The 26,518-nt window shown below is 44.4% G+C and overlaps 1 protein-coding gene and 1 long non-coding RNA gene across 3 annotated transcripts in view; one reads left to right on the top strand and one right to left on the bottom strand.

Moving 5' to 3' along the window:
* Positions 1-26,518, top strand: part of LOC126203180 (uncharacterized) — a 48,972-nt gene that overhangs the window by 18,972 nt on the left and 3,482 nt on the right. For both annotated transcript variants that reach the window (XR_007540234.1, XR_007540233.1), the window contains one exon: positions 26,350-26,455. This is a non-coding gene — a long non-coding RNA (uncharacterized LOC126203180). The remainder of the gene's footprint in view (positions 1-26,349; positions 26,456-26,518) is intronic.
* LOC126203179 (uncharacterized) lies at positions 155-6,977 on the bottom strand. The gene is made up of 4 exons (XM_049937420.1): positions 6,879-6,977; positions 2,128-2,658; positions 1,299-1,395; positions 155-441 (listed from the first exon to the last, which is right to left on the bottom strand). The coding sequence occupies exons 1-4, from the start codon at positions 6,894-6,896 to the stop codon at positions 167-169; spliced, it is 921 nt and encodes a 306-aa protein (XP_049793377.1). The 5' UTR covers positions 6,897-6,977; the 3' UTR covers positions 155-166.

Here is a 26,518-nt window from a genome sequence, read left to right as displayed (position 1 = left end):
GTAGTGCAACAGGTTTCGCCAAAAACTTACACATCTTGGTTCAAAGTACACGATTGTAAGAAGAATAATGCAGTAAATGTGCTAAAAACATTTATTTACACAAAAGCATTAACAAACATAACAGAAGAATCCGATCACTAAAGGCGTGGTCCAGGTACAGTGTCGATCAGTAGTGACCTCCATGGCCGCCGCCGCCGCCTCCGTGGCCACCACCACCGCCGCCTCCGTGTCCACCGCCTCCGTAACCTCCGTGGCCACCGCCGCCGCCGCCGCCTCCGTGATGGGATCCGCAGCCGTGGCAGCCGCTGTGGTAGCCGGAGTGGTCGTTGTGACCTCCGCCTGCGGCGCCGCCGCTCACGTGAGCCTGGAAGCCGTGCTTGTTGTCCGCCTTGTACTTGACGACGCGCACGTCGCCGCCCGGCTCCTTGATGTGGTACTCTCCTGCAGGAATCACGTATGGATTAACACATAAACAATGTGGCTGACGATGTACGGGATTATCCGTAAGTACCTCTGAGGCTTTAGAAGACTGTGCGAAAACTACAGCACCTACAAAAATATGACACCATTCAGTGGACAGATCATCTCTTCAGTTTTCGATTATTAACGAGCAACACGGTGTGATCGTACTGGGTGGTAGGCGAGTCAGACCACGCAGAAAGTCAACCGCTCCATATTGTCGGATTGCCTATTAGGCAGTTCGTTTAAGGGGGCTGATGAACTACACACGCATATCGACATTTCCCAAGTCACAAACAGTGCCCATACTGAGCAACTGTATTGTGAGGTAAGAGTTTGGAAAGGTGATCCGCCCACTAATAGGTGTCTATTTTCTGTATGTCTTGTAGGTTTGACACAGTCACCTTCTGAAACCCTTCAGGTACTTAAGACTGACCCTGTACATAGTTTACTCTGCAAGCGCTAGTTGGTCTCTGACATGAAGTGGATGGATACAGTTCGTTTCACAAGTCTTCAGCACTGTTTTCAACAGTTTGCCTGTACACACATATGCTTCAAGAAGGGACGTATAACATTTGAATACACCGAGCCTTTGGCATCGTCGCAATATAAAAACATTATATTTAGCTCCACTTTCTAATTGTTCACTGTGCAATATAATCGATAATTCAATAATGAAACTGAGTATCTCGAAACCGATTATGCGAATAAATAAAGGAAAAAGTTCCTAGCATGGGCTGTGAAAGCGTTATAAATTTTCTTTGTAAATTATTTAAGGTGTGGACCCTTACAATCATCGCTAACATGAACAAAACATTACAGTGGTGTCTGTAGCTTACCGATCACACTGTGTCCCTTTCTGTCCTCCTTATGTCCGTGGTGGTCTCCAGTGTGCTTGTCAGACACGTCATAACCGTAGGTGTACAGTGGGTAGGCCTATAAGGCAAACAACAGATCATGGTAAGCACAAGATATGGCAAGAAGCAATAACAACTTAGGCAGCAGAAGAATGCATAAGGATATCTAAATGGCCAATCAACTGAGAAAAGTTTTCAGCTCATACAAAATGTTGCTTTATTACAACGTAACTCGTTCCAATCATGCTAGAAGAAAGAGAAAATAAACTACAGGTAGTCTGACAAAAGCTTACAAACAACACAGTACAGTAAAGGTCAAAAGTAGGCAAATCACCCTAAATTTTACTAGCTATTGAACAGAAATAAGCTAAACTGTCTCACATATTGGAGATTTGTTCTAGAAGATTGTTATGTACTCGCTTCCATAACAGAAAGTGATTCAAGTGATGGAAACCAACGCTTCACAGCTAGGTTTAAGTGACACATGTTAGTCCTATATTCTCAGTATCATTTCTGGATATCTTACATGAATTTTAAATTACTAAAAATCTGTGATAGATATTCCCATATCAGTTTAGTGCTTTATACTGAAATCTGCTACTCCTGTCTTACATACGAATCCTTATGAAACTGGGCCCACAATTTTTCATAGGCAAAAAATTATTTCACTCATCAGTGGCTGCCAGTCACGTCATTGTATTGGCATCTGTTTTCAGTTGCAGTGTCTATGAGAAGCCAACGGCAAACTAAACTAGATTTGTTGAATATAGCAGATTTGGATGGTATTACATCTTCTTTTAGATGTACTTACGACAAAGTCGGTGTAGTGTCCACCACCGCCGCCTCCATGGCCGCCACCTCCGTGCCCGCCGCCACCTCCGCCGTGACCGCCACCGTAGCCTCCGTGACCGCCTCCGTGTCCGCCGCCACCGTAGCCTCCGTGACCACCGCCACCGTAGCCTCCGTGACCACCTCCGTGTCCGCCGCCACCACCACCGTGTCCTCCGTGTCCGCCACCGCCGCCGCCACCCCCGTGACCTCCGTGTCCGCCGCCGCCTCCGCCACCCCCGTGGCCACCACCGCCGTGGACAGCCTCATGGGCTCCAGCTACCGGTCCGTGGAAGTAGGCGTAGGAGTGGGCATAGCCGCCAGGTCCTCCGAGATGTTTACCGTGACCACCTCCGCCGCCTCCGCCTCCGCCGTGGCCGCCGCCTCCACCTCCGCCGTGGCCGCCGCCTCCACCTCCGCCGTGGCCGCCGCCTCCACCGCCTCCGTGGCCCCAAGGCCGTGCCATACCATCCTGGCTCAGCACTGCCAATAGCAGGCCTGCTGCCACCAGTACCTGCACACCAAACAACAAGCTACAGTTCAGCTCTACTTCTCTGTGGTTGTCAACTGAAAATCATTGCTGGCTGATTAAGTGGTCAAAAGCGTGGAGCTTTATCTAACCCACTAAGTGCTCTACCCACTGGAGAAATAACAAACCCACTTCACAGTTTAGTTCATTGCCTTAATTTGCGAGTACCTCTCTGCATCTCTTCCAAAGCCTGCAGGAGATCTCCGTACCACATTGGGCAATTACGTCTGCGAGAAATATGGTGGTTGATGCCTTGATGATAGAATATGGTTTATAACGTTCTTCAGAGGACATTATTTTGCTATGGATTGTCTAGTGTTGTCCAGCACATAATTACGTTTGAGGAAGTTTCGTAACAGCATATACTACTCTGCAGACTGAAGCAGACTTTCTTTTTGTGCATTGCTGTCATTTTCGCTTTTATAATAACATCATTAAACCGAATTCACTGTTAATAAAACGTATATGTTTACCGTTGCATTCCTACTAATATCTAGAAAAGACAGTTTAACCATCAGAAAATTAAGAAAGGCAAGATTTCCCTGCAGAATAATGCAACTAAACGCTAAAGCAATAAATATTTCTATAAAGTTCCGAACTACCATCCAATCGTGTAATTATGCTAGCCATCTTTCCCTGTTAAGTCATTTGCATAGCTTCTGAATGTCTCGAAATGTGTGTCGTTACTGATCATCCGCTGACTGATCTGTAGTTTCAAAATCTGTCTGAAACGACTGCCTGACTAATGCTAAAGAGATGTTAACGTTTACTCAGCTCTCAATAAAGAGTGGGTAACGATATAAGGAAACAGATAAGTAGATGGCTCTGTGGAAAGATTTCTGTTTGATTAGAACAGTGGTACCTACACTGATATTTATACGTATTTATTTACTTTCATTTGTGGGTAGTTCACCGGAGTTTCGATTATTGTAACATCTGCGGCAGCTTCATACTTTTATCAGCCCAAGAAGTCAGTGAATCGTACAGGTCTCTCAACAAGATGTGTAGATTAATCTTTATAGGAAGAAAGTTACCTGTAGAGGTCTGGTGCGGTGGATAGCGTTCTCATAATACGCACAAATAATTGTAGAAAATCTACACGTACAAATATGTGTTCATCACCTACCGTTAACGTTATGCGGCACTACACCACTTTTACTTATTCAGTGCAGATATCTGTTAATCGTGACAGAAGTCATTACGTAAACTGTCAAATACGAATCTAGTTCCTTGATGAGGTCTACCTAAAAATTTTGTTCTTGGACAATGTCGGGAATGAAGTTTGGCTGTAAGGTGCACGTTGACATTACAATAATGAAATGCTGAAATCTAAGAAACTGCCTGACACACACAGATACCTTTGAAATGTGTTGATATCAAGCGTGACTATTTGAGTTTAGATGGGCATGTAAGTGCATGTTGTGTGTAGTGTCTTGTTAATGTTAACGATGTTGATCAAGGCCTGCTCTCGAATTGCACAAAAGAGGAAGCATATCTGAAGGATGGCAAACTTCCATGTCAGTTGGTAATAAGCTGTCTCTGGTCTCATAAACAGCAAAGATTTGGATGACATGCGCGTAGGATGCAGAGTAATCGTCTCTCTGAGCTGTAGATTAAAAGTAATTGCTCCTATCCAGCAATGGATAGCAGTGAGTCTGTGAGACTGGAGGTTCTTGCAAGAGATCATTGAACTGAGGCGGATCTCCCGTGAAGGGAAGTGCTCCGGTTTCAGACAGCGAGCAGTCGCGGTGCAGACCGAGGATTTCCTCGCGGAGAAGACTTTAGAGAGCGGATCGAATGTCTCAAGGGACAGCAATTACAGACAGCGACAACCTGACTACCGGGCGCAAGTCCCTTCGTTCTGCACTGCACGGGTCGGCGAAAGCTGTCCATTGTCACTCGATTCCTGTTGCACTGTGTCTCAGATGAAGAACACTATATTTTGTTATGGCGTGGGTTCATTGTTCTCACATTATGGAAGGGCTTGCGCGGTTTATAGGTATATATGGTACCCTTATAATATTCTGCAGGCTTGCAGTTGGCCAACACAGAAGCGTAGAGCGACATATGCGACTACTAGTCGAACGACAGATCGTTCCACGAGAATTTCTATTGGTTTCTCCTCAAAATCTGATGATGATCTGTTATAAATTGCTCACTGGTTTTGTGGCAACTAGTCACGAAGGAACTGCAATAATCGGCCCAAATCTTCACCAGATATAATTCATAGTAACACTATCTCCCATCGTGCAAAACTCTAAGCTAGTAGTTCTCACTTAATGTGTATATATTTACACAATTCTAAGTCAGGGTATTGATATCTATATGACACAAAAGCCATGAATCAATACTTTAACTTCGTTCTTGGTACAGGCGTTAACCAAGCGGAAGACAGTACAAGCTACTGGAGACAATTGTACCTTTGTGTCCCTACCCCTTTTTTTGTTGCGATGACTATGACATTCCTTCCTTACAGCCAACGACGTGAAATGAGGCTAGGGAAACTTGAATATTGCATGCAGATGTAACTAGCTGTAAGTAGAGGAAATAAGTTTGAATGATCTGCCAGAAAACGGCGACTATTTTCTTACATCATCCCCAGTTACAGTTAGTTGTGTTTAATGCTTGTTCTTACTTATTTCAGAACTTTTGCATAATTTAAACAGAACAGAAAAAGACAGATGCTTCACAAATAAAGGACTAATGGTGTGTCTTCATTATTACACATATAAATCTATGCAATGGTGGCTGGCTGTTGCACTAAAAATGTGACAATAAATCGAATAAATGAAAGAAAAGCAAAACGTATTGAGATATTTAGGGACGAAGTGCTGCAGAAGATTTAGAAAGAAACCTGCGGTAGTTTTAAGACGCATCCCCGACGTTTGCCCGAAGTAGCCTAGTCATTGCAGGGAAACAGGGAAGCTCAGACAAAATGGTTCAAATGGCTCTAAGCACTATGGGATTTAACATCTGAGGTCATCAGTCCCCTAGACTTAGAACTACTTAAACCAGCTAACCTAAGGACATCACACACATCCATGCCCGAGGCAGGATTCGAACTTGCGACCGTAAAAGCAGTGCGGTTCCGGACTGAAGCGCCAATAACCCCTCCGCCACAGCGGCCGGCGAAGCTCAGACAACTGAACTCGCTGGAACCAATACGCTTATTTAGAGAGAATCGACAATGGAGGTAGACTACGCAACAACATTACCTGTTCCGTAGTCTGTTTCGCCTAAGGATCGTGTAAACATGAAGGATTAGAGTCTTTATGGGGTTATTTTTCTGCGACTCATGCGCGAATTGGGTAGGACGGAGAACGACTAATACTGGTGAGAAGTAAATTCCTCATTTACTGTAAAGTGGACTGCGGGAATGAAGACGCATATAGCCAAAATCAGGATACGCAAATGGGTATTCGAACTCGGTTCTTCCCAATATGAGTATATAGTCTTAACCATTAGCTCCTCGTTGCTTGGTACAATAGGAAAAGACTAGAGAAAAGATTTTTTTAACTAATGACACACACTGCAACCACCTTTTTAGTGCAAAATTGTAAGCGTTTACGTCCTTGTCTTTAAATCGCTCTGTAGCTCTGAATGTTGCAGGAGTAAAGAAGTGAATGCCGGCAAACATGAGAAAGATACAGCTGACGACACATTCAGCCAAGAACAAAAACAAATTTGTTAAGTAAATTCAGTATTCAGAACAGTAGAAATAAAGTCTGAGAGAGGTTTACCTGAAAAGAGTTCCATAGAAAGATAAGGATTGCAAAATGGTTGACAGATGTGCGACCGTATCTCTGTACATCAATGCAGCTGATGATGGCAAAGTAGTCAGTTGCCGAAACATTGCACCCATCGGACATCGAGACCCGAATGTACCGTCCTGAATTAGTTGTGATCTAAAAGTCGCTGCCACAGACTGCAGAAAACTGCATTGCGATGGTTGCCTGTTAATTGAATTGTAAAATGTGCAATCCGTCCTGTTCGCCTTCTTGTATCCCAGAAACACAGAGGGATAGAGACGGAGTTATTCGAAATGACTGACATTTATATAAGGAAAGATTTATTTCAATGGAGGAGAACTAGGGAAGAATTGCGAACTGAGGGAGAAAATATTTATCACCAGAGTAAATGCGCTGAAAACAGGAGGTATGAAGTGTTTTTGTAATTGCAAGACTGGTATTTGGTGCGCGGCTTACCCTCGTCGTGCGGCCCATGTCGCTCGCTACTCGTGCGGTGCTCGGCTTGCTGCTGGCAGCGGACACTTGGAGACTGGTGGCGACTCGGTGTCCAGCCGAGCGTTTTATACGGGCGGCCACCGTCTGGTCCTCTTCGGGAGACGGGGCGACGAATGCGGAATCCCCGCGGCCGTGACGTCACCGGGTTCGTCGCCTTTCGCCGGTCCGGAAACAAGAGCAGAGAGCTTCGCAACTTCCCGAGATCGGGCGGCAGTTTTTGTGTTCGACCGGGCGGGCGCTGGCCTCTTGTCTGTCGATTTACACGCTTGCCGTCACCGTCCGCTGGCGGCCAGCACGTCGCCACACGGGACAGCGACAGCTGCGCCGAGCCCAGCTGCGCTTGGGAAACGTCTGCTGGCGCCTTGCGACACGGCTGCAGCGCTCTCCACAGGTGCCACACTTCGCTGTCCCATCACCCCACAACGTCAGAAGCATCAAGAAGGACCTTGAACAGGTTGGCTCTGAGCACTATGCGACTTAACTTCTGAGGTCATCAGTCGCCTAGAACTTAGAACTAATTAAACCTAACTAACTTAAGGACATCACACACATCCATGCCCGAGGCAGGATTCGAACCTGCGACCGTAGCGGTCGCTCGGCTCCAGACTGTAGCGCTTAGAACCGCACGGCCACTCCGGCTGGTCCTTGAACAGAATGACCCCCTACATGCTAACCGGAATAAATTCTGTGAACAACAATCGTATGAAACCCAACTTGTATTTTTCTCACATGACATACTGAAAGCCTCGACAAGGCAGCCAGGCGGATGCACTATTTCTCGTTTTCGAAAAGTATTTCGCTCAGTACCACACCTATACTTATTATCAAAAATACGATCATACAGGATATCGAGCGAAATTTGTGACTGGTTTGAGGATCTTTTAATAGGGAGGACACAGAAATTCTATTTGAATGGAGAGTCATCAGCAGATGAACAAGGTGAATCTATGATGACGTTACAAGCTCTGAAGTATGACGGAGAACGTTAAATACATCAATGGGGACGGACCCTGGTCCGGAAATGACAGGGTCGATAGATATAAGCGAAAATCGTTCTGATTCTTTGACAGTGGACCACTTCCACTGCAACCCCTTTGGTTTCCATATTATACCGAACTAAAACAAGGAAAAAAATATTCTATATATATTGGCTCTAAAATTCATACCTTACGAGCTATGAGGGTTTAAAATTACACTTATAAAGGAAGAAGACGGAATTAAACTCTAGAACATGCATTTTGACCTGTTTCTCATATTCTAGGTTACATTTTTATCAGGACAATAAATAATAAAAATGAAAATGAAACAGGAATGGACGTAAAGTAACTGAAAGAAGTAAATTACGACAGTATTTCCATGAAATAAATAAGAAATAGTATTATTTGTAGTGGGAAGGCCGTGAAGTGCAGCGACCGACGCTAGATGGGCAGGCCACTCGTAGATGCATGTTAGTTTACCTTAGCTGCAGTTCTTGTAGTGCTATCCAAGGTAGCGAACGTTCCTGAACGGAGCGGAGGCGCACCGTCCCGTGTGCATGGCGCCCAAAACCTGTGTAGACGATGGCGACACTGTACATCGTGCAAGCCTTCGAGGGTACACGATAACACTTCCCACTAGGAACACAAATGTCGGGAAGTAAGTTCATCAGAGATTACGAAGCAAAATTTTGGTTCGAAACATTTTGCTGCTTTAGAACACAATCAGGATTCTGTCTCTTACTGCCATAGCAGTAATTGTGGGGATATCCACTTCTGTAACTGCTGTTCATGGCAGACCGTCGATATGTTTACCATACGTTACTATGATGATCTTCTCGAGAAACTGTGAATCTTTTTCGATATCATCATCCGCTACAGAGGTCAAGAGGTCCAAGGTCATAGTATACATGCTCAAAATATGTGTACATAATATCTGGTCTAAGGCTTAAATGTAGTTTTAATTTAAATGTAGTAACTTCCAGCAAGGGTTCTGAGGTCACCAAATTACGTTTTGAGTCAGCATTTAACCATCAATAAAACTTTATGACGAGCTGTCTCTGTATAATCGGCACTTCACGCCTCTGCAAATATGCCCAAACTAGTGCTACAGTGATACAAAATGGGCTACAAAGGGTCTTCAAATCCCTGAAAAGAACTCAAAATGACTGCCAAAATTTTTTTGAAACTGGAAAGACCGCAAATTCAGTAAAATATTTCAAATCACATTTAAGCTCTTTTAAGATTCAAATCATAAGCGGGATGTTTACAGTGAATTGCGATATATTAGTGAAGTATTCAGAAAAGATGTAAAGCAAACGATTTTGTTCAACGTTGTATGAAGTGCGCTTATTTAACGTGTACATGGGTAAAGTTTTTGAGTTGTCGAAGTATGGTCGGAAACGTGGCAGCGGGAAAGAAACACAAAAGGAGACCGTTAAGTATGAGAGTAGACAGTATCAGTGGGATATTCGTAAATCAATTGGAGAAAAAGAAATTAGTGGGACACATACTGAATAGCCAAAGAAATTGGTACACCTGCCCCACAAGCACACACAAGTTCCGCAAAAGGCCGTGGCATGGACTCGACAAATGTCTGCTAAGTGGTGTTGGAGTGAATTAACACCATGAATCCTGCAGGGCTGTCCATAAATCCGTAAGAGTACGAGGGGGGGGGGGGGGGAGATCTCTTCTGAACAGCACGTTGCAAGGCATCCCTGATATCCTCAATAATGTTCATATCTGGGGAGTTTGGTGGCCAGCGGAAGTGTTTAAACTCATAAGAGTGCTCCTGGAGCCACGCTGTAGCAATTCTCGTGGCTCGTGGGCTATCGCACTGTTCTGCTGGAATTGCCGAAGTCCTTCGGAATGCACAATCGATGCAGGTGATCAGACGGGATGCTTATGTACGTGTCACTTGTCAGAGTCGTATCTAGACGTATTGGGGGTTCCATATCACTCCAACTGCAGACACCCCATAGCATTAGAGACCCTACACCAGATTAAACAGTCCCGTTCTGAAATGCAGGACCCATGGATTCATGATGTTGTCTACATACACGTACACGTCCATCCGCACGATATAATTTGAAACGAGACTCGTCCGACCAGGCAACATGTTTCCAGTCATCAACAGTCCAATGTCGGTGTTTACGGGCCCAGGCAAGGCGCAAAGCTTTGTGTCGTGCAGTCATCAAGGGTACACGAGTGGGCCTTCCGCTCCGAAAGCCCATATCGATCATGTTTCATTGAATCGTCGCACGCTGAGACTTGTTGATGGTCCAGCACTGAAATCTGCAGCAATTTGTGGAAGGGTTGTACTTGTCACGTTGAGCGATTCTCTTCAGTCGTCGTAGGTCCCGTTCTGACAGGATGTTTTTCCGGCCCCAGCGATGTCGGAGATTTGATGTCTTACCGGATTCCTGATATTCACAGTACACTCGTGAAAAGGTCGTACGGGAAATTCCCCCACGTCATCACTACCTCGGAGATTCTGTGTCCCAACGTTCGTGCGCCGACTGTAACACAACGTTCACACTCACTTAAATCTTGATTGCAGCAGCAGTAACCGACCTAACAACTGCGCCAGACACACGTCTTACATAGGCGTTGCCGACCGCAGCGCCGTATTCTGCCTGTTTACGTATCTCTTTATTTGAATACGCATGCGTATACCAGTTTCTTTGGCGGTTCAGTGTATATACGCTGTGTCACTGAGTATGAAAAACTTTGTGTTCTGCCGTACGTCAGGTCTTGTGATGGGGGATGCCTCGTCAGAGAGGTTCACCGCATGAGCGTCTAGGGAAGTGATTCCAGTGGAGGTTTCCCATTTCCTTCTGCTGATGATGATGAAATGATAATAAGGACAACACAACACCCAGTCCCTGAGCGGACCACTCAGTTATCGGGGCGGACACTGAGTATGAAGGCTTAACTAGAAAGAGAGAATGAGTAAAAGGATATAGAAAAGTCTATGTTGAAAGGGCGCGAGTATGTTCGCACGCCAAAACTTTTAGTGAGGAAAGAGGAATGCGGTCTGAGGCAGCTGGTTCACCACTTTTCTCCTAGAGCCACTTAAGGAGGAACGTACTTGCCATTTTTGTGCTCCTACAGGAGCGTTTTTCAGCTGGTTTTACACTGGATCGATTCATTTCGTTAAGTCCTTCCATTCCTAAGTAGCCATTTGAAGGTAATCTCCTAATGGAACGGGAAACCATTTTTTATTTACAATAATTCATTTCGTTAAGTCCTTCCATTCCTAAGTAGCCATTTGAAGGTTATCTCCAAATGAAACGGGAAACCATTTTTTATTTACAAGAATTCTCACAGCAGCTGGCACCATAATGCTTTATAATTTCAAACGACACTCACTTTGTTGCATTCCCTTGCTCTTCGTCTGAATCCGAAATGGAAAACAGATACCACTAGCTCAAATTCTGTTCACACCCTCTCTTCACCTGGTTTATCCTCTTTCACCCTCTTCCCTGGACACGCCTGATTCTCCGATGTCAGTTCTATTTCCATCTTGTTCCAACGTTAGTCGGTATTGTAAGGCTGAAGATTGTGATATCTTGTGACGATTTCACTAGCCTCAGATTGCACAGCTAGTTCTAGTGGTCATCTAGAATCTGGTAATAACTCAGCTAGAGTTGACCCCTCTACCCCGTTTCCGCATGTCCTCTTTGCCTCACTAGAACAGATCATCATACACGTAGCACATGGCTTTGTTGGAATTTCTGCGATCTGTGATTGTTGAATTTCCGGCTTCCAAACCATCCAAGATAACCAACACATTCAGGTTTCCTCAGTTTCTGTTCCTGGTTAAACCGGCCGTAGTGGCCGAGCGGTTAAAGACGCTACAGTCCATAACCGCACGACCGCTACGGTCGCAGGTTCGAATCCTGCCTCGGGCATGGATGTGTGTGATGTCCTTAGGTTAGTTAGGTTTAAGTAGTTCTAAGTTCTAGGGGACTGATGACCACAGCAGTTAAGTCCCATAGTGCTCAGAGCCATTTGAACCATTTTTTTGTTCCTGGTTAATTGTTAAACATGGGTGGAGACCTAATGAAATCATCCAACTTCTTCCATTGACGCAAGCATTTGATTCCACTTTACTCCCAGTCTCCAACACCACTCACTCGAGATTCTTAGTGACAGTTTCACGAAGGTTTCCTCATTCATAGCCATGCCCCACAGTGTTTCTCCGAGCGTACTTATAAATCATTCATCCGATACTTTATTGTACGCCGGTGTGCAAAACACAGGGACGAAGTAACATTCGCATGTTGTGTCAGTGCTAATTAACAGCTCGATGGAACGTGACCCATACACAGAAAGAACTACTACTGTATACGAGTAGTACTGAAGGGAACTGATAGAGCCGGCCGGAGTGGCCGTGCGGTTCTAGGCGCTACAGTCTGAAGCCGAGCGACCGCTACGGTCGCAGGTTCGAATCCTGCCTCGGGCATGAATGTGTGTGATGTCCTTAGGTTAGTTAGGTTTAATTAGTTCTAAGTTCTAGGCGACTGATGACCTCAGAAGTTAAGTCGCATAGTGCTCAGAGCCATTTGAACCATTTTTGAACTGATACAATTGCGAAATAATACGAACAGAAACTTAATTCGAAGACAGCAATTGTACCGAAGTAACTGCGATATTACAAAAGTCGGGACGTGGTTCTTAATAGGGTGTCTGATCAGCAGGGATGGCAATGCGTGCTCTGCAACGTATTCCCATTCTGACCACACGATTGGTAAGGATTTCTTGTGGTAGCGCGTTTCATTCTTCCACCAGCGCGGTTGATAGCTGCTGGATCGTGGCTGGTGCATCTGGAGGTGCTGCAGATACGTCTGCCCGCCGCATCCAAATTAAGTGCCCGTTGGGATTTAAGTCGTGTGCTCGTTGGGATTTGAATCGTGGGAGGCCAGTCCATTTGCTGAATATGCTCTCGTTATTAATGTTCTTCCACCTGCACTGTTCGACGCTTTGACGTATTACAGACATGCTGAAAAGCCGCATATGGGGAAAAGAGTACAATGCCATAATAACGTTAACGAGTGAGCGTAGCATGCCACGTTATGTCTGTCCACCAAATCACTAAGTTCCTGGGTACATAATGTGTTCCCACCTCTCGCCATTCGAGAATACGTCCAGAGTCATGTCGAACATGATCATTCTGGTGGTCCAGAATCTTTCAACACTGTACATTCACCCGTCAACGTTATTGTGACACTGTACTCGTTCCCCGCGTGTGTCTTTTTCAGCTGTCCATTTGGCCCTGACTTCATTTTTATGGATGACAATGCACGACCGCTTCGAAGAGCGCAGGTGGAGTAGCTCTTGCTGGGCGGAAGCACAGGTCCGCGGGTTCCCATGACTTCAGTACCATCGTGCTTGTTTCGAATGCGTTGAGGAGACATATTGCTATATGTCCACATTCACCAACGACCATCCAGCAACTGTCAACCGCACTGGTGGAGGAATGGAACGACATTCCACAAGAACTCCTTACCCTCCTTGTGTTTAGCATGCATTGCTGTGATCACACACCCTGTTAAGAACCGTTACCTGAATTTTGTAACGTGCATGGGATTATCAAAAATCGTGGTGACTTGAGTGCAATTATTGTCTTTGAATAAGTCATTTCTGCTCCTCTCCTTGGGTAATCCTTTCAGTTACTGTTATCTGAGCACCAGAGTTAAAGACAGGCAGCAATTCAACACATTTATTAACAAAACACTGAATACTGAACAAGGTTCATGAGCCAGTATACACAGAATAGTTGAAATGAAATCGTAATGAACAGTTAAGAGTTCATAATTAAGTAAACCAAGAAAAAATTATAGGACTGCACTTTCAGTAGTTCTTGTTGACCTCAAAGTAAAATAAACAGTCAGTTCTTAATCGATCAAAATTCATTAATATCCTGAGTAAATGAAATAACAGTCGGCTAGGCGGAATCGAAACAGTCACAGTAAGTCGACAGGGAAAAGTTAATATCCGACTAGGTAAACAATCGGAAAAAGTGCGCCAAACGGCCGCATGCTAAGCTAGACGCAGTCTTGACGGAAATCGGCACAGTAACGAAATTGACCGATGTCATGGGAGTTGACCGGTGCACCGAAGTGAGGGTCCCAACCGTCGTGCTGTAGTTCGAAGGTTCGATGTCCCAGTGAGATGATTCCACAGTTGTAGTCTGCGTTGTGACTGCCGCTGAGAGGTGCGGCGAGTGCCTAAGTAGTCGCTTGCGCAGTGGTGCTACACTAAGGCGACATGAGTGATGGGATACTTCTAATGCCGTGTCGGACATTATTTTGCCTGCCGCAGTGCACCATCTCGACGAGGCATGGATTCAACAAATTGGAAGTCACATACAGAAGTGTTGCCGGTACAGGATTTTGGGCACGAACTGACCTCTCAATTGTGTCCCATAAATCTCCGATGGGATTCATGTCGAGTGATCTGGATGGCCAGACCATTCACTCGGATTATGCAGAATGTTCTTCGAACCTACTGTGGACAATTGCGGCCCAGTAACATGTCGCATTGTCAGCCATAAAAATTCCATCGTTGTTTGGGGACACGAAGTCCATGAATGGCTGTAAATGGTCTCCGAGTAGCCGAACATAATCATTTCCAGTCAATGATCGGGTCAGTTGGGCCAGAGGACCCAGTCCATTCCATGTAAACGAAGCCCAGACCATTATGGTTCAAATGGTTCAAATGGCTCTGAGCACTATGGGACTCAACTGCTGTGGTTATCAGTCCCCTAGAACTTAGAACTACTTAAACCTAACTAACCTAAGGACATCACACACATCCATGCCCGAGGCAGGATTCGAACCTGCGACCGTAGCAGTCCCACGGTTCCGGACTGCGCGCCTAGAACCGCGAGACCACCGCGGCCGGCCCAGACCATTATGGAGCAATCAGCAGCTTACACAGTGCCTTCTTGACTACTTGGGTCGATGGGTCTCTGAACAGCTGAAATCGGGATTCTTCTGATCAGGCCACGGTTTTTCAGTAGTCTAGATTCCAAGCGCTGTGCTCACGAGCCCAGGAGAGGCGTGCATGCGATGTCGTACAGTAAGCAAAGGTACACAGCGTCAGTCGTCTGCTTCCATAGCTCATTAACACCAGATTTCGCCACACTCTCCTAACGGATACGTTCGTCGTACGTCCCATACTGATTTCTGCCATTATTTGACGTAGTGTCGCTTGTCTTTTAGTACTGACAACTCTAACCAAACGCCGCTGCTCTCAGCGAACGCCGTTGTCTGTGGTGAGAGGTAATGGCAGAAATTTGATGTTCACGGCACACTCTTGACCCTGTGGATCTCGAAATATTGAATTCCCTAACGATTTCGGAAATGGAATGTCTCATGCGTCGAACTCCAACAAGTGTTCCGCGTTCAAAGTCTATTAATCACCGTCATGCAGCCAAAACCACATCGGAAACTTCTCCATATGAATTATTTGATTAGAAATGATAGCTCCTCTTTTTTTCTTTCTTTTTTTCCTTTCTTTACATTGCATTCCCCTCGCCCCGGATGGGCTGTCAGCTGATAGAAGCGGTCGTTCTTCAGCCTTATGAGGGTAAAAATTCATAAAATATATTATAAAATTAGACACGGTGGTTGACAAAATAAGTGTGTGACACAATAACAAGACATTAACAGTTGTATAATGTAAAACACAAAACACGAAAGGAGTTTATTAGTTAAAAGACTGACACAGATGAAATGACAAATTTTCCCTGTAAGATGAAATACAGAGGGGCACTGGATAAGTTAAAAAAGTAAATAGTCGCTGCGTTGACTAAGATAGAGAATGAAGCGATGAGTAGACCTAGAATGCAATTAAAATGGTATCATGGGAATTAAGCAGTTGGGGTAGTGCATACGAGAGTGTTTGTGTGCTCAGATGTTGGGGGGAGGAATTCAGGAGAGTGAAGAGGGATACTGTTCGAGACCAAGCCTTGGCATGTGTGTGGAGAGGAGTGGAGGGGAAATGAGTCCTGCCCAGAGGAGGTGGGGTGGGTTCTTTTAGATCCGGTAGGACGGGTATACATGAGGGTAGCTTTCATGGTGGGGTAAGGGAAGTTTCATTGGAAGAGGATATGGGAAGTCTGGAGGTACAGCGTTGGGGGAATGTGAGGGTAGAGGCGTGGCAGAGTACCAGGAGCAGTGCTCAGGGAGGGGGGAAAGAGGGGAGTATAGTCTGTCGGTAAACTGAAGAGCGAGCGAGCGAGTCCCTACTCTGCCAACCCAGCTGCGTCACAAGGCGCTTCTACAGGCTGTTTCACAAACGTAGTACCCGCCCTGCCGCGGCGCGCGCTTCAAATCTGTGGCGACGCCGTGTACAGATACGTCTCGGCTGCGTTCATTTTTAGACAAATGCAATAAGACCATAACGAATACAAAAAACGATAGCTTCTTCCGAAACACAACATTATAGAGTAAATAATATTAAGATAAGAATGGAAATCAGGATTATACTACAAGCATAGGACCGAATGCCTGTTCATGTGAATGTATTGTATGTTCCTCTATTACCATTCGTAAAACGAACCCCATATAATGCAATCAACCTGTATAATTTAAGGCTTGTTCTTAAAAGGTAAAAGTTTTCTTTGAAAGACTGCATTGAAACCAATTTTTGCAACACGAAGAGTGTTTAAAAAGTAACCAGAAGTTTATAATTTTGTGTGTTGTATTAGTCCGATCTGCAGTACTTTTTTGTCACTGACGGCGTAAACATGTCTCAAAAGTATGTGTACAATGTTATGCATACTGGGTATTTACTCTGTTGTCAGCTGTCAAAAAGGTTACATGTGTTTTGGTAGCACCAACGATTGTTTGTTCTGTATAATAACAAATTAGAGAATCTGTATTAAATTTTGTTATAGGAATGGAATAAAGTGTACGAGATTTTTAGAAATGTTAAATATTGCTTTTGGTGGGCCTATTGAGTGAACCAAGGGCATACAAGTGGTATAAACATTTCAAAGCAGGCCTTAAAGGACAGTAGTGTTACAAGCATGGCTGGGATTAAAAATGCACAGTTAAGTGACCTATAAACTATCACGAAGAAACAGTTCCTAAAGAATTTCGCGAATTGGAAAAGGCACAGGCACAAGTGTATAGTATGTAATGGGGAATATTTTGAAGAGAATAACACTGCTGTAGATTAACAAATAAAGTTTTTACCAAATAATAAAAGTTAATATGTGAATGCACCTCGTATGTCAAACCTTTTGCTTAGGAGTCCAAAATCGATGTACATGTTTCGAAGAAAATTTCAGCAGTGTTTAGAATAGCTATGCGCACATATTTCAACAATATGTCTAAGAATGAGGTGAATAGTGACCGAAATAGAGATTTAGCGTTCCATAAGCATCAAAGGTTTTACGTGATTTTGAAACTGTCTGTAACGATAGGTTTCCTCCCAAGATTATTAGTTTTCCTTCGTGGCGATTCCACTAAACCATGCGGCTTATTTTCGCGTTCCTTCCTTATGCGTCCCATTGGACGAGGCTGGCGTTTGCATAAATTGCAGCCCTTTGATTGGGACTCGCAATATTAGCCAACTTCTTTTTGGTTCGCCTCTTCAATACACGGTGTAATAACATAAGAGACGCTCATTACCCCGCAAATGCCTCCTCTTCCCCGTATTCTGCACATTTTCTTACAATGCTAGACGATTATACATATCGAAGTATATCAGCAAGTATACAAAGTCAACTGACTCACACTGGGAACTAAGGTCCCACAAACGACGTATATCACTGCACGCCGATCTACTCTGCTAGACAGGTAACAGCCAACAGATTTTGGGTGCCCCTGTAGGCCGGTGGCAGCGTTCTTCCGGGAAAGCCCACTTCCCCCACCAAAAGCGCTGCTCGCTCTTGAGTTTACAGACAGACTATAACTGTGGGTGGGTAGCGTCGAATTTATGGTGAATGAAGGACATTCGGGCGTGTTCAAGATGGGCAGCTAAGCCAATGCACCGCCCTTTTGTAACTTGGTACGATGTCGTCATATCCCTATCCCATGACTTTTGTCACCTCAGTGTATATTTCTGATTGGCTGTGGTTGTATTCTCGGCGGCCAAGTAACAAAGCTCGATGAATCTTTGGACCTTGCATAGTAGGAACTGCTGCAGTGTAAGTGCTGCAAATGCCTCAGTCAACACAGGATGGCTGCCACGGCCTGACCAGCAAACTTCGACACGAGCCTCCAGGCCTCACTTGGCAGTGACACTTAATGCGAAAGTTGCCTTTGCCTTTAAGTTTTGAACACCATTGCACTTCCCTTTGAATGAAGCGTTACATCAGAAAGGATGAAAGGAAGTTTTATTATACATGCACAGCCTTCACTACTACAGGAATTGGGAGTCGCTGTTTATTCACGCAATGAGCACTCATGGTCGTGACATCTGCCGTTTCTTCACACTGGCAGGAAAGAAAAAGCTTTGCAATAAGATAAGCTAAGTGCTCCACACCGTATCGAATGTTGTCTCCACTCTCCCTTCGCTTTTCAGCGAAGTGAAAAGGCCAAGTGTTTTTGTTTTGTTTATATATCTATGTGGTTTGCATCAACTGTTGAAGAACAATTTAGCAAGTTTCATTGCCAATTAAACTCTAAAGAATGTAGAAGGACAATGGTTAAACAGACTCAACGTCTACGTCAACAGACAGTAAGCTAGTTTCAAAACTGTTATTGTTTCGAACTATCCACTATTCATCTACATTTACACCTGCAGGTAAGTTTACGGTCGATACAGAGGCCATCAAAATAGATGATTAATAAATAAAACCGCCCTGCAAACAAGCCTGCTCACTTTTGCCAGCTATCAGTCTGCAAGCGTTAAGCTCAACGTCAAAAGACCAAAAGGAACTACACTGTTGGAATTGGACGAAAGAATTTATATGTGAGAAGAGTACGTTGAGAGCATCTAGGAAGGGAGGAGCTGTTTGATAACGTAGAAGAAGTAAAATTGGGTGTCGGTTTGGAAGATGTAACGGATCCGGTATCAGTGTTTGACATAGTTTTGGATGACCTGCGATCAAACAAGGCAAATATAGATAACATCACTCGGAAGACTTGGGAACCAAATGATTATTCAAGTTAGTGTGAGGAATCTAATAGACTGGAGACATAACATTGAGCTTCCAGAAGTATACCATTCATTGAATATAGAAGATGGCAAGGGCTAGAATTGACATCTCGTGCATACAAGCTTCTGACGAGCGCGCAAAGGTTAATTGAAAAAGAAGCTGGGCATATTATGAATGACGAACAATTTGGAATTTGGGTAGGTAAAGGCACCAGAGATGCTGTTTTACGATAGGCTTGATAGTGGAAGCAACACTTAAGATAACTGCCTGCCGCGGTGGTCTCGCGGTTCTAGGCGCGCAGTCCGGTCGCAGGTTCGAATCCTGCCTCGGGCATGGATGTGTGAGATGTCCTTAGGTTAGTTAGGTTTAAGTAGTTCTAAGTTCTAGGGGACTGATGACCACAGCAGTTGAGTCCCATAGTGCTCAGAGCCATTTGAACCATTTGAACTTAAGATAACTCAAGGCCTATAAAAAGTGTTCGACAATAGAAAGTGAAGCTATATGTTCGAAATCGTAAGAGAAAGATGCGCTATAGCGAAAGACTGGTAGCACACAATATCTGCAGGGTAGTACACAAAGTCTGCAAAGGGAAGAATCAGAATGGAGCCCTAGAGAGAAGTGTTCGGATTACAAACGTCTTAAGCAGGAATGCAGACTTTCTCTTGTACTGTTCAATCTGTATATCGAAGAATTAATAAATGAAGTAAAAGGAGGATTTTGAAGTGGGCTTAAAATTGAGTATGACATTGTGGCAGTTACATGATTCCCTAATGATACTGCTATATTCGATGAAAGTGAAGAATTACGGGATCTGCTAAACGAAATTTAAAGTCTACTCAGGGTAGAATAGAGTGAACCAAATAAACTTGAAAGTACTCGGAATCAGCAGATATGAGACAAAGAACGTTTTAATTGGAGACTATGGTAGATGAAATTAAGAAATTCTGCTACAGTGGAAGCAAGGTAGTGTATGAAAGACGAAGCAAGGACATAAGATACAGGTTAGCACAAGCAAAGACAGCATTCCTCGAAAAAAGGAAGTCTACTTGTATCAAAAAAAGTCCAGAATTTGCGAAATAAATTTGCTATGAATGACGGTTGAGGTGTGTTGTAACAGTTGAATTAAGAAAATCAAAATAATTGAGGCGATTCTCCACATGATCGGCGAGGGAAGTAATTTGTGGAAAGTACAAAGAACACTACAAGCCATTAAAATTGCTACACCACGAAGATGACGTGCTACAGATGCGAAATTTAACCGACAGGAAGAAGATGCTGTGATATGCAAATGATTAGCTTTTCAGAGCATACACATAAGTTTGGCGCCGGTGGCGACACCTACAACGTGCTGACATGAGGAAAGTTTCCAAACGATTTCTCATACACAAACAGCAGTTGACCGGCGTTGCCTGGTGAAACGTTGTTGTGAAGCCTCGTGTAAGGAGGAGAAATGCGTACCATCACGTTTCCGACTTTGATAAAGGTCGGTTTGTAGCCTATCGCGATTGCGGTTTATCGTATCGCGACATTGCTGCTCGCGTTGGTCGGGATCCAATGACTGTTAGCAGAATGTGGAATCGGTGGGTTCACGAGGGTAATAAGGAACGCCGTGCTGGATCCCAACGGCCTCGTATCACTAGCAGTCGAGATGAGAGGCATCATATCCGCATGGCTGTAACGGATCGTGCAGCCACGTCTCGATCCCTGGGTCAACAGATGGGGACGTTTGCAAGACAACAACCATCTGCACGAACAGTTCGACGACGTTTGCAGCAGCATGAACTATCAGCTCGGAGACCATGGCTGCGGTTACCCTTAACGCTGCGTCACAGACAGGAGGGCCTGCTATGGTGTACTCAACGACGAACCTGGGTGCACGAACGGCAAAACGTCATTTTTTTCGCATGAATCCAGGTTCTGTTTATAGCTTCATGATGGTCGCATCCGTGTTTGGCGACATCGCTGTGAACGCACATTGGAAGCTTGTATTCGTCATCGCCGTACTGGCGTATCACTCGGCGTGATGGTATGGGGTGCCATTGTTTACACGTCTCGTTCACCTCTTGTTCTCATTGACGGCACTTTGAACAGTGGACGGTACATTTGAGATGTGTTACGACCCGTGGCTCTATCCTTCATTCGTTCCCTGCGAAACCCTACATTTCAGCAGGATATTGCACGACCGCATGTTGCAGGTCCTGTACGGGCCTTTCTGGATACAGAAAATGTTCGACTGCTGCCCTGGCCAGCACATTCTCCAGATCTCTCACCAATTGAAAACGTCTGGTCAATGGTGGTCGGGCAACTGACTCGTCACAATACGCCACTCACTACTCTTGATGAACTGTGGTATCGTGTTGAAGCAGCATGGTACACGCTGTCCAAGCTCTGTTTGACTCAATTCCCAGGCGTATCAAGGCCGTTATTACGACCAGACGTGGTTGTTCTGGGTACTGATTTCTCAGGATCTATGCACCCAAATTGCGTGAAAATGTAATCAAATGTCAGTTCTAGTATAATATACTTGTCCAATGAATACCCGTTGATCATCTGCATTTCTCTTGGTGTAACAATTTTAATGGCCAGTAGCGTAGAATATAGGACCGGACGGTACGGACGTTCCAATATACGGTGGCTATTCATATATTAACCTACAATTGGCTATTACACATAAACGAATGCATGTAGCATCATGCTGCTTGCATGGTTGGCAAAGGAGCAGCAAGCGACTGAAGTGGGCGGTGTTACCGCGTCTTCCTACAGTTGTGAGGTATGTTCTGTCATCGTTTCCTGTAAGCAGAAGGAATAAATTCCGCCAGCATTCATTGTCGATTGTGTTGTGTGCATTGGGACTGAATTATTAGTCATGGTGTTGTGAGGAAGTGGAGCAGAAAATTCAAACTTGTGATGAAAGTGATCGAGGAAGATATGGCAAACTTGTGCAACATATTGACGAAATCGCACATGTGATACTTCAATTCGCGACCTTCTGAAGATGTGCGTCAGATTTCTGGGCTCCTCTTTTTAACATTATCAAAGAAGTAGTGGGATAAAGCCGGTACAACTCTGATAACAAATTAGTTAACTGACCAACTAATCCCCTCTCCTCCTGATGACATGATGTGCTTTACCCATCCAGCATGTTACCCTTCTGTCTGGAAAATCCTCATCCCTCACCCCTATCCCTCCCCCTCTAACCCCACCAATATGAGTGCACTTTTTGAATTTCACCCTTTTTTGAATGGGGTTTCGTGCGCACTTTTCTTTGTCACCCTTCCCTCAGGGAAATCCCCAGCCTTCCTCCCTCCCAGAAACCCTGCACCACATTTGATATCAAAATAATTAAAGGTGGCAAACAATTAAGGTACCTCCCCTTAACCTATTGTTCCACTTTCGGTATTCTGTCGTTGAAGCTGTGGGTGAGGCCTGAGTTATTCGAAAAGTCTACCTCCCACTCAATCAAATTGATTGACTAATTAATCAAATCGATGTCCTTTCGTGTGGGACAGTTTTCCTTCGTGAATACTGCCCCCTTCTGGAGATATTGATTGACTGGCGGGAAATCGGTTGCAGTGTGTGGAATACTGTTGATTTAAACAATTTGCGGAATAAAGCGTGTGGTATATTTAAACAATTGCAGCGTTTTCTGATCCTGATAGCGTAAGGAATACTATCACGAAACACTCAACACACGTAATTACACTGTCACACATCACGCTAAATATATCTGGCAATTGCCAGGCTGCACAACGTGCCACCGGAAGGAGCAGCGCGCGACTGCTATTTGGTATCTCACTGCCCCGTGAAGGACCGCCAGCCGCCTCGCAGTATTAGCGCGCCACAAGTGGCGACTTCCTGTCGTGTGCCCTTGGAGGCATTCGGCCCACCCTGTACAAACCAACAGACAATGGTGTCTCAGAATGCAGTAGATCACCCTGTAGTCGCAGTGGCGGTGTCCTTTGCCACCTCGAGTGGCTACTTCCTGTTTGTGCGTGAGCTGAACAACTTGTCCAAACCTATCAACTAAGGTACCACCGAATGCTGCAATCTGATTGGTTCCCCCCCCCCCTCAAATTAGTGGGCAGAGCTTGACTCTATATAAATTCTACCCGCTCCACCCCTGGCCTCATTCTACTATTGTTCGGGTTTGGGTCAGCTCGATTTGATTCCATCCTTACCTTACTGGTCTGTTTGCTTCGTCTTCGTCTTATCTGTACCATCATGAAGTATTATTCAGCATCATCAGGTAACAGTAGCAGTAGTGCTAGTGGTGACATACATCCATGGTAGTCGCAGGAATAGGAATTTCCCAAGTACAGATTCAAATCGGCAAACTGTAACTTTTTCTTCCGCTAAGAATTTCGTGGTAGTGGCATTAAATACATTTCATCTTATTGTTTTAGCATATATCCACCAATCATGGATGAGTTGGAGGAGAGAGTTCGCAGTGGCAGCAACAGCGTCATATAGTCTTCTTCGCATACATATGTTGCTGTTACTTTGAGGTCTGTCAGTGAGTCTTTGCTGTTATACATGATTTCGAAAATTAAAATCGATAACTAACTTTTTCACTGAGAATTTAGTAGTATTGAATAAATTTTGTCTTATAGTTTCAGTATGTACAGTGGAACCTTGCACAGCGAGCATAATTCGTTCCAGAATCTTACTTCAAAAATGGTTCAAATGGCTCTGAGCACTATGGGACTCAACTGCTGAGGTCATTAGTCCCCTAGAACTTAGAACTAGTTAAACCTAACTAAGGACAGCACAAACATGCATGCCCGAGGCAGGATTCGAACCTGCGACCGTAGCGGTCTCGCGGTTCCAGACTGCAGCGCCTTTAACCGCACGGCCACTTCGGCCGGTCAGAATCTTACTCATAGTACGAAATACTCGTTAAGTGAAAAAATATATCCTCTATAAATTAATGAAAAATACAATAATGCGATCCATGTGGAAAAAGTACCGAAAGTTTTATCTTATTCATGCTATTTATTCCAAGATAATTGTACATACAGTATTACGTACTTTATTATTCATAAGACATAACTAGTTCCCTTTTACTAAGAAGCTATCTATAGCCATTTATTTCTGCCGACGCTTCAACACCTGGGCGACAATGCGGCACAGCATTATAGTCAAATAAATTTGTAGCATTTTTAGTCACTGCTTTATTGGGGTGTTGATTTTCAGTGTATGATGCAACCGATTCCCACACTTTCCGCATTTTTCTTATTGTGCCAGAAGAATGCTGCTTCGCTGTTACTGCCTCCTCCTCCTCCTCCCCCTCCTCCTCCTCCACAACTCCTGCTGTGAAACACATTGTAGCTCCATAAGCTTTTTGGTGGTCATTTCTTGGCTGTGATCTTCCACAAGCTCATGGGTATCATTGTTATCCACTTCTAGTCCCTTGCCCTCGGCCAAAGATGCAATCTCGTTGACTACAGGCCCCACAGGTACTGACTGTCTCAAATGCCTCAGAGTCACATTCTACAACGGACTCTGGCCCAAGCCTATTCCAAGCAGAAGTGAGACTTCTCTTGGTGATCCCTTCCCACACCTTTTCGAACAACTTGATGCAGGCAAGACGTTGAAGTGATATTTCCAAAACTCTCTGAGAGTGTGATTGGTAGCTTCAGCCAACTCAAAGCAATTCTTGAAGAGTGCTTTAGTGTAGAGTTTTTAAAGTTAGGAAGTAATCTGCTACTCCATAGGATGGAGTAAAGGAGTGGTGTTTGAAGGCAGAAACTGGATCTCGATTAATTGAAATTCTTCAAGGAGGTGGTCTTGTAGGCTTGGAGAATGGGCAGTAGCGTTGTCCATAACAAGCAAGACATGGAGTGGCAGATTCATCTCAAGCAAATATTTTTTCACCAAAGGACCAAACACTTCACTGATGTAACCACGAAAAAGGTTACCTGTCGCTCACGCCTTGTTGTTGGAATCCACATCAAATTTTACATGCTCTTCTGGACTTCTTGAAGGCCAGTGGAGTTTCTGCATGAGTGATAAACAAGCAGTTGTTTAATTTTCAAATCACCGCTTGCATTGGCACAGAATAGCAGTGTGAGGTGGCCTTGCCACCGAGCAATGCATTCTCCTCTGCTGGTATAAAGGTACGCATCGGCATATTTTTCTAGAACAGACACGTCTCGTCGCAACTGAAAACCTGTTGCGGCAAATAACCCGCAGAATCTACGAGCATCTTAACGTTGCTGATGAAGCTCTCTGCTGCCCTTGTGTCAGAGCTTGCTGCTTCGCCGTGCCTCACAACGCTGTGGATGCTGGTTCTTCTCTTAAACTTCTCGAACCACCCATGAATTCCCTGAAACACTTTTTCATCCGCTGATGATCCTGGAGTCTTCTTAACCAAGTCAGCGAAAATCATTATCGCCTTCTCACAAATTATATTTTCGTTAACAGTGCCGCCTTGCAGTTGCTTTTCATTTATCCATACAAAGAGCAACCTTTCAACATCATTCAGAATACTAAACCGTTGTTTATATATTCTTATCACACCTTTGAAGCATCTACCTCATTATCATGTCCTTGTTTTTGGGGATAGTGCAAATAGTTGATGTAGATCGACTGAATGTCTGTGCTATACAAGCAACGCTCACACCACGTTCGCGTTTTTCAATGACTGTAAGTTTCATTTATGAGCACATTTTCTTTCTCTTATGGTCGTATTCCTGCGGCGTTATCTTCGGGACCATTTCTGGGAAGGTTATTAAAATTTGCACACAAAAAGACGCTATGTTAACACAAGTTTAGAAAAATGTGTGATCACAAACTGCACTAAGATGGTAGTAGAAAGAGCGCTAAATCCAGACTGCAGTACGTACTAAAGACATTGTTCATATGCCGCTGCTGGCAATGAAATATGTTCATATTGTTCAACGTTTCCCCCGCCGCGCGCGCGAACGGCTGGTGGCGTCACAATAAATCGTTATCACTCATTGTGCGAAACATCGCTCGTTAAGCGAATCATTTTTTTACAATTTTTTTAGCTCGTTATGCAAATTGGGAGTTATGGGAGGTGCGCGTTAAACGAGGTTCCACTGTATTAACACATGATTGGTGAGCTAGCTGCTCAAATCCAGCAGCAGTGACAGAATCAGCATTTTAAGTAGTGTACGTATTTTTCCTCTTCGTTGTAGTGTGTGTGTAGTATGCTGGTGTTTGACAAAAATTTCAATGTATATGTAATAAGGTGCATATTCTTTGTCGTTGTTCTGGATGATTTCCTGACAGAAGAAGAGTTTGTGTGTGTGTGTGTGTGTGTGTGTGTGTGTGTGTTGAGTGTGCGTGTATTCTTTACTAGACCACTATGTTACAGGTGATATCTGTGAGGAGGGCAGATGGCTCTTCCCCAATTCAGAAGAGGACGAAATGCCACAGTGGGTGGAGGATCAGAGAGATACCAATGAGCCAGAGCGAAATAGGTACTTTATATATATGTTCTCATTCTGCTTCCCACTAGTCAGTGTTCTTTCTTTCCTTGCTGC

Source organism: Schistocerca nitens, chromosome 9 (assembly GCF_023898315.1).
Source record: "Schistocerca nitens isolate TAMUIC-IGC-003100 chromosome 9, iqSchNite1.1, whole genome shotgun sequence".
NCBI lineage: Eukaryota > Metazoa > Arthropoda > Insecta > Orthoptera > Acrididae > Schistocerca > Schistocerca nitens.
This window is presented reverse-complemented; position numbering and strand designations above follow the sequence as displayed.

Coding starts and splice junctions, on each gene's coding strand:
- LOC126203179 (XM_049937420.1), bottom strand. Junction 1,396..2,127: donor GACACTACACCGACTTTGTC/GTAAGTACATCT, acceptor TTTGCCTTATAG/GCCTACCCACTGTACACCTA. Junction 442..1,298: donor AAAGGGACACAGTGTGATCG/GTAAGCTACAGA, acceptor TGATTCCTGCAG/GAGAGTACCACATCAAGGAG.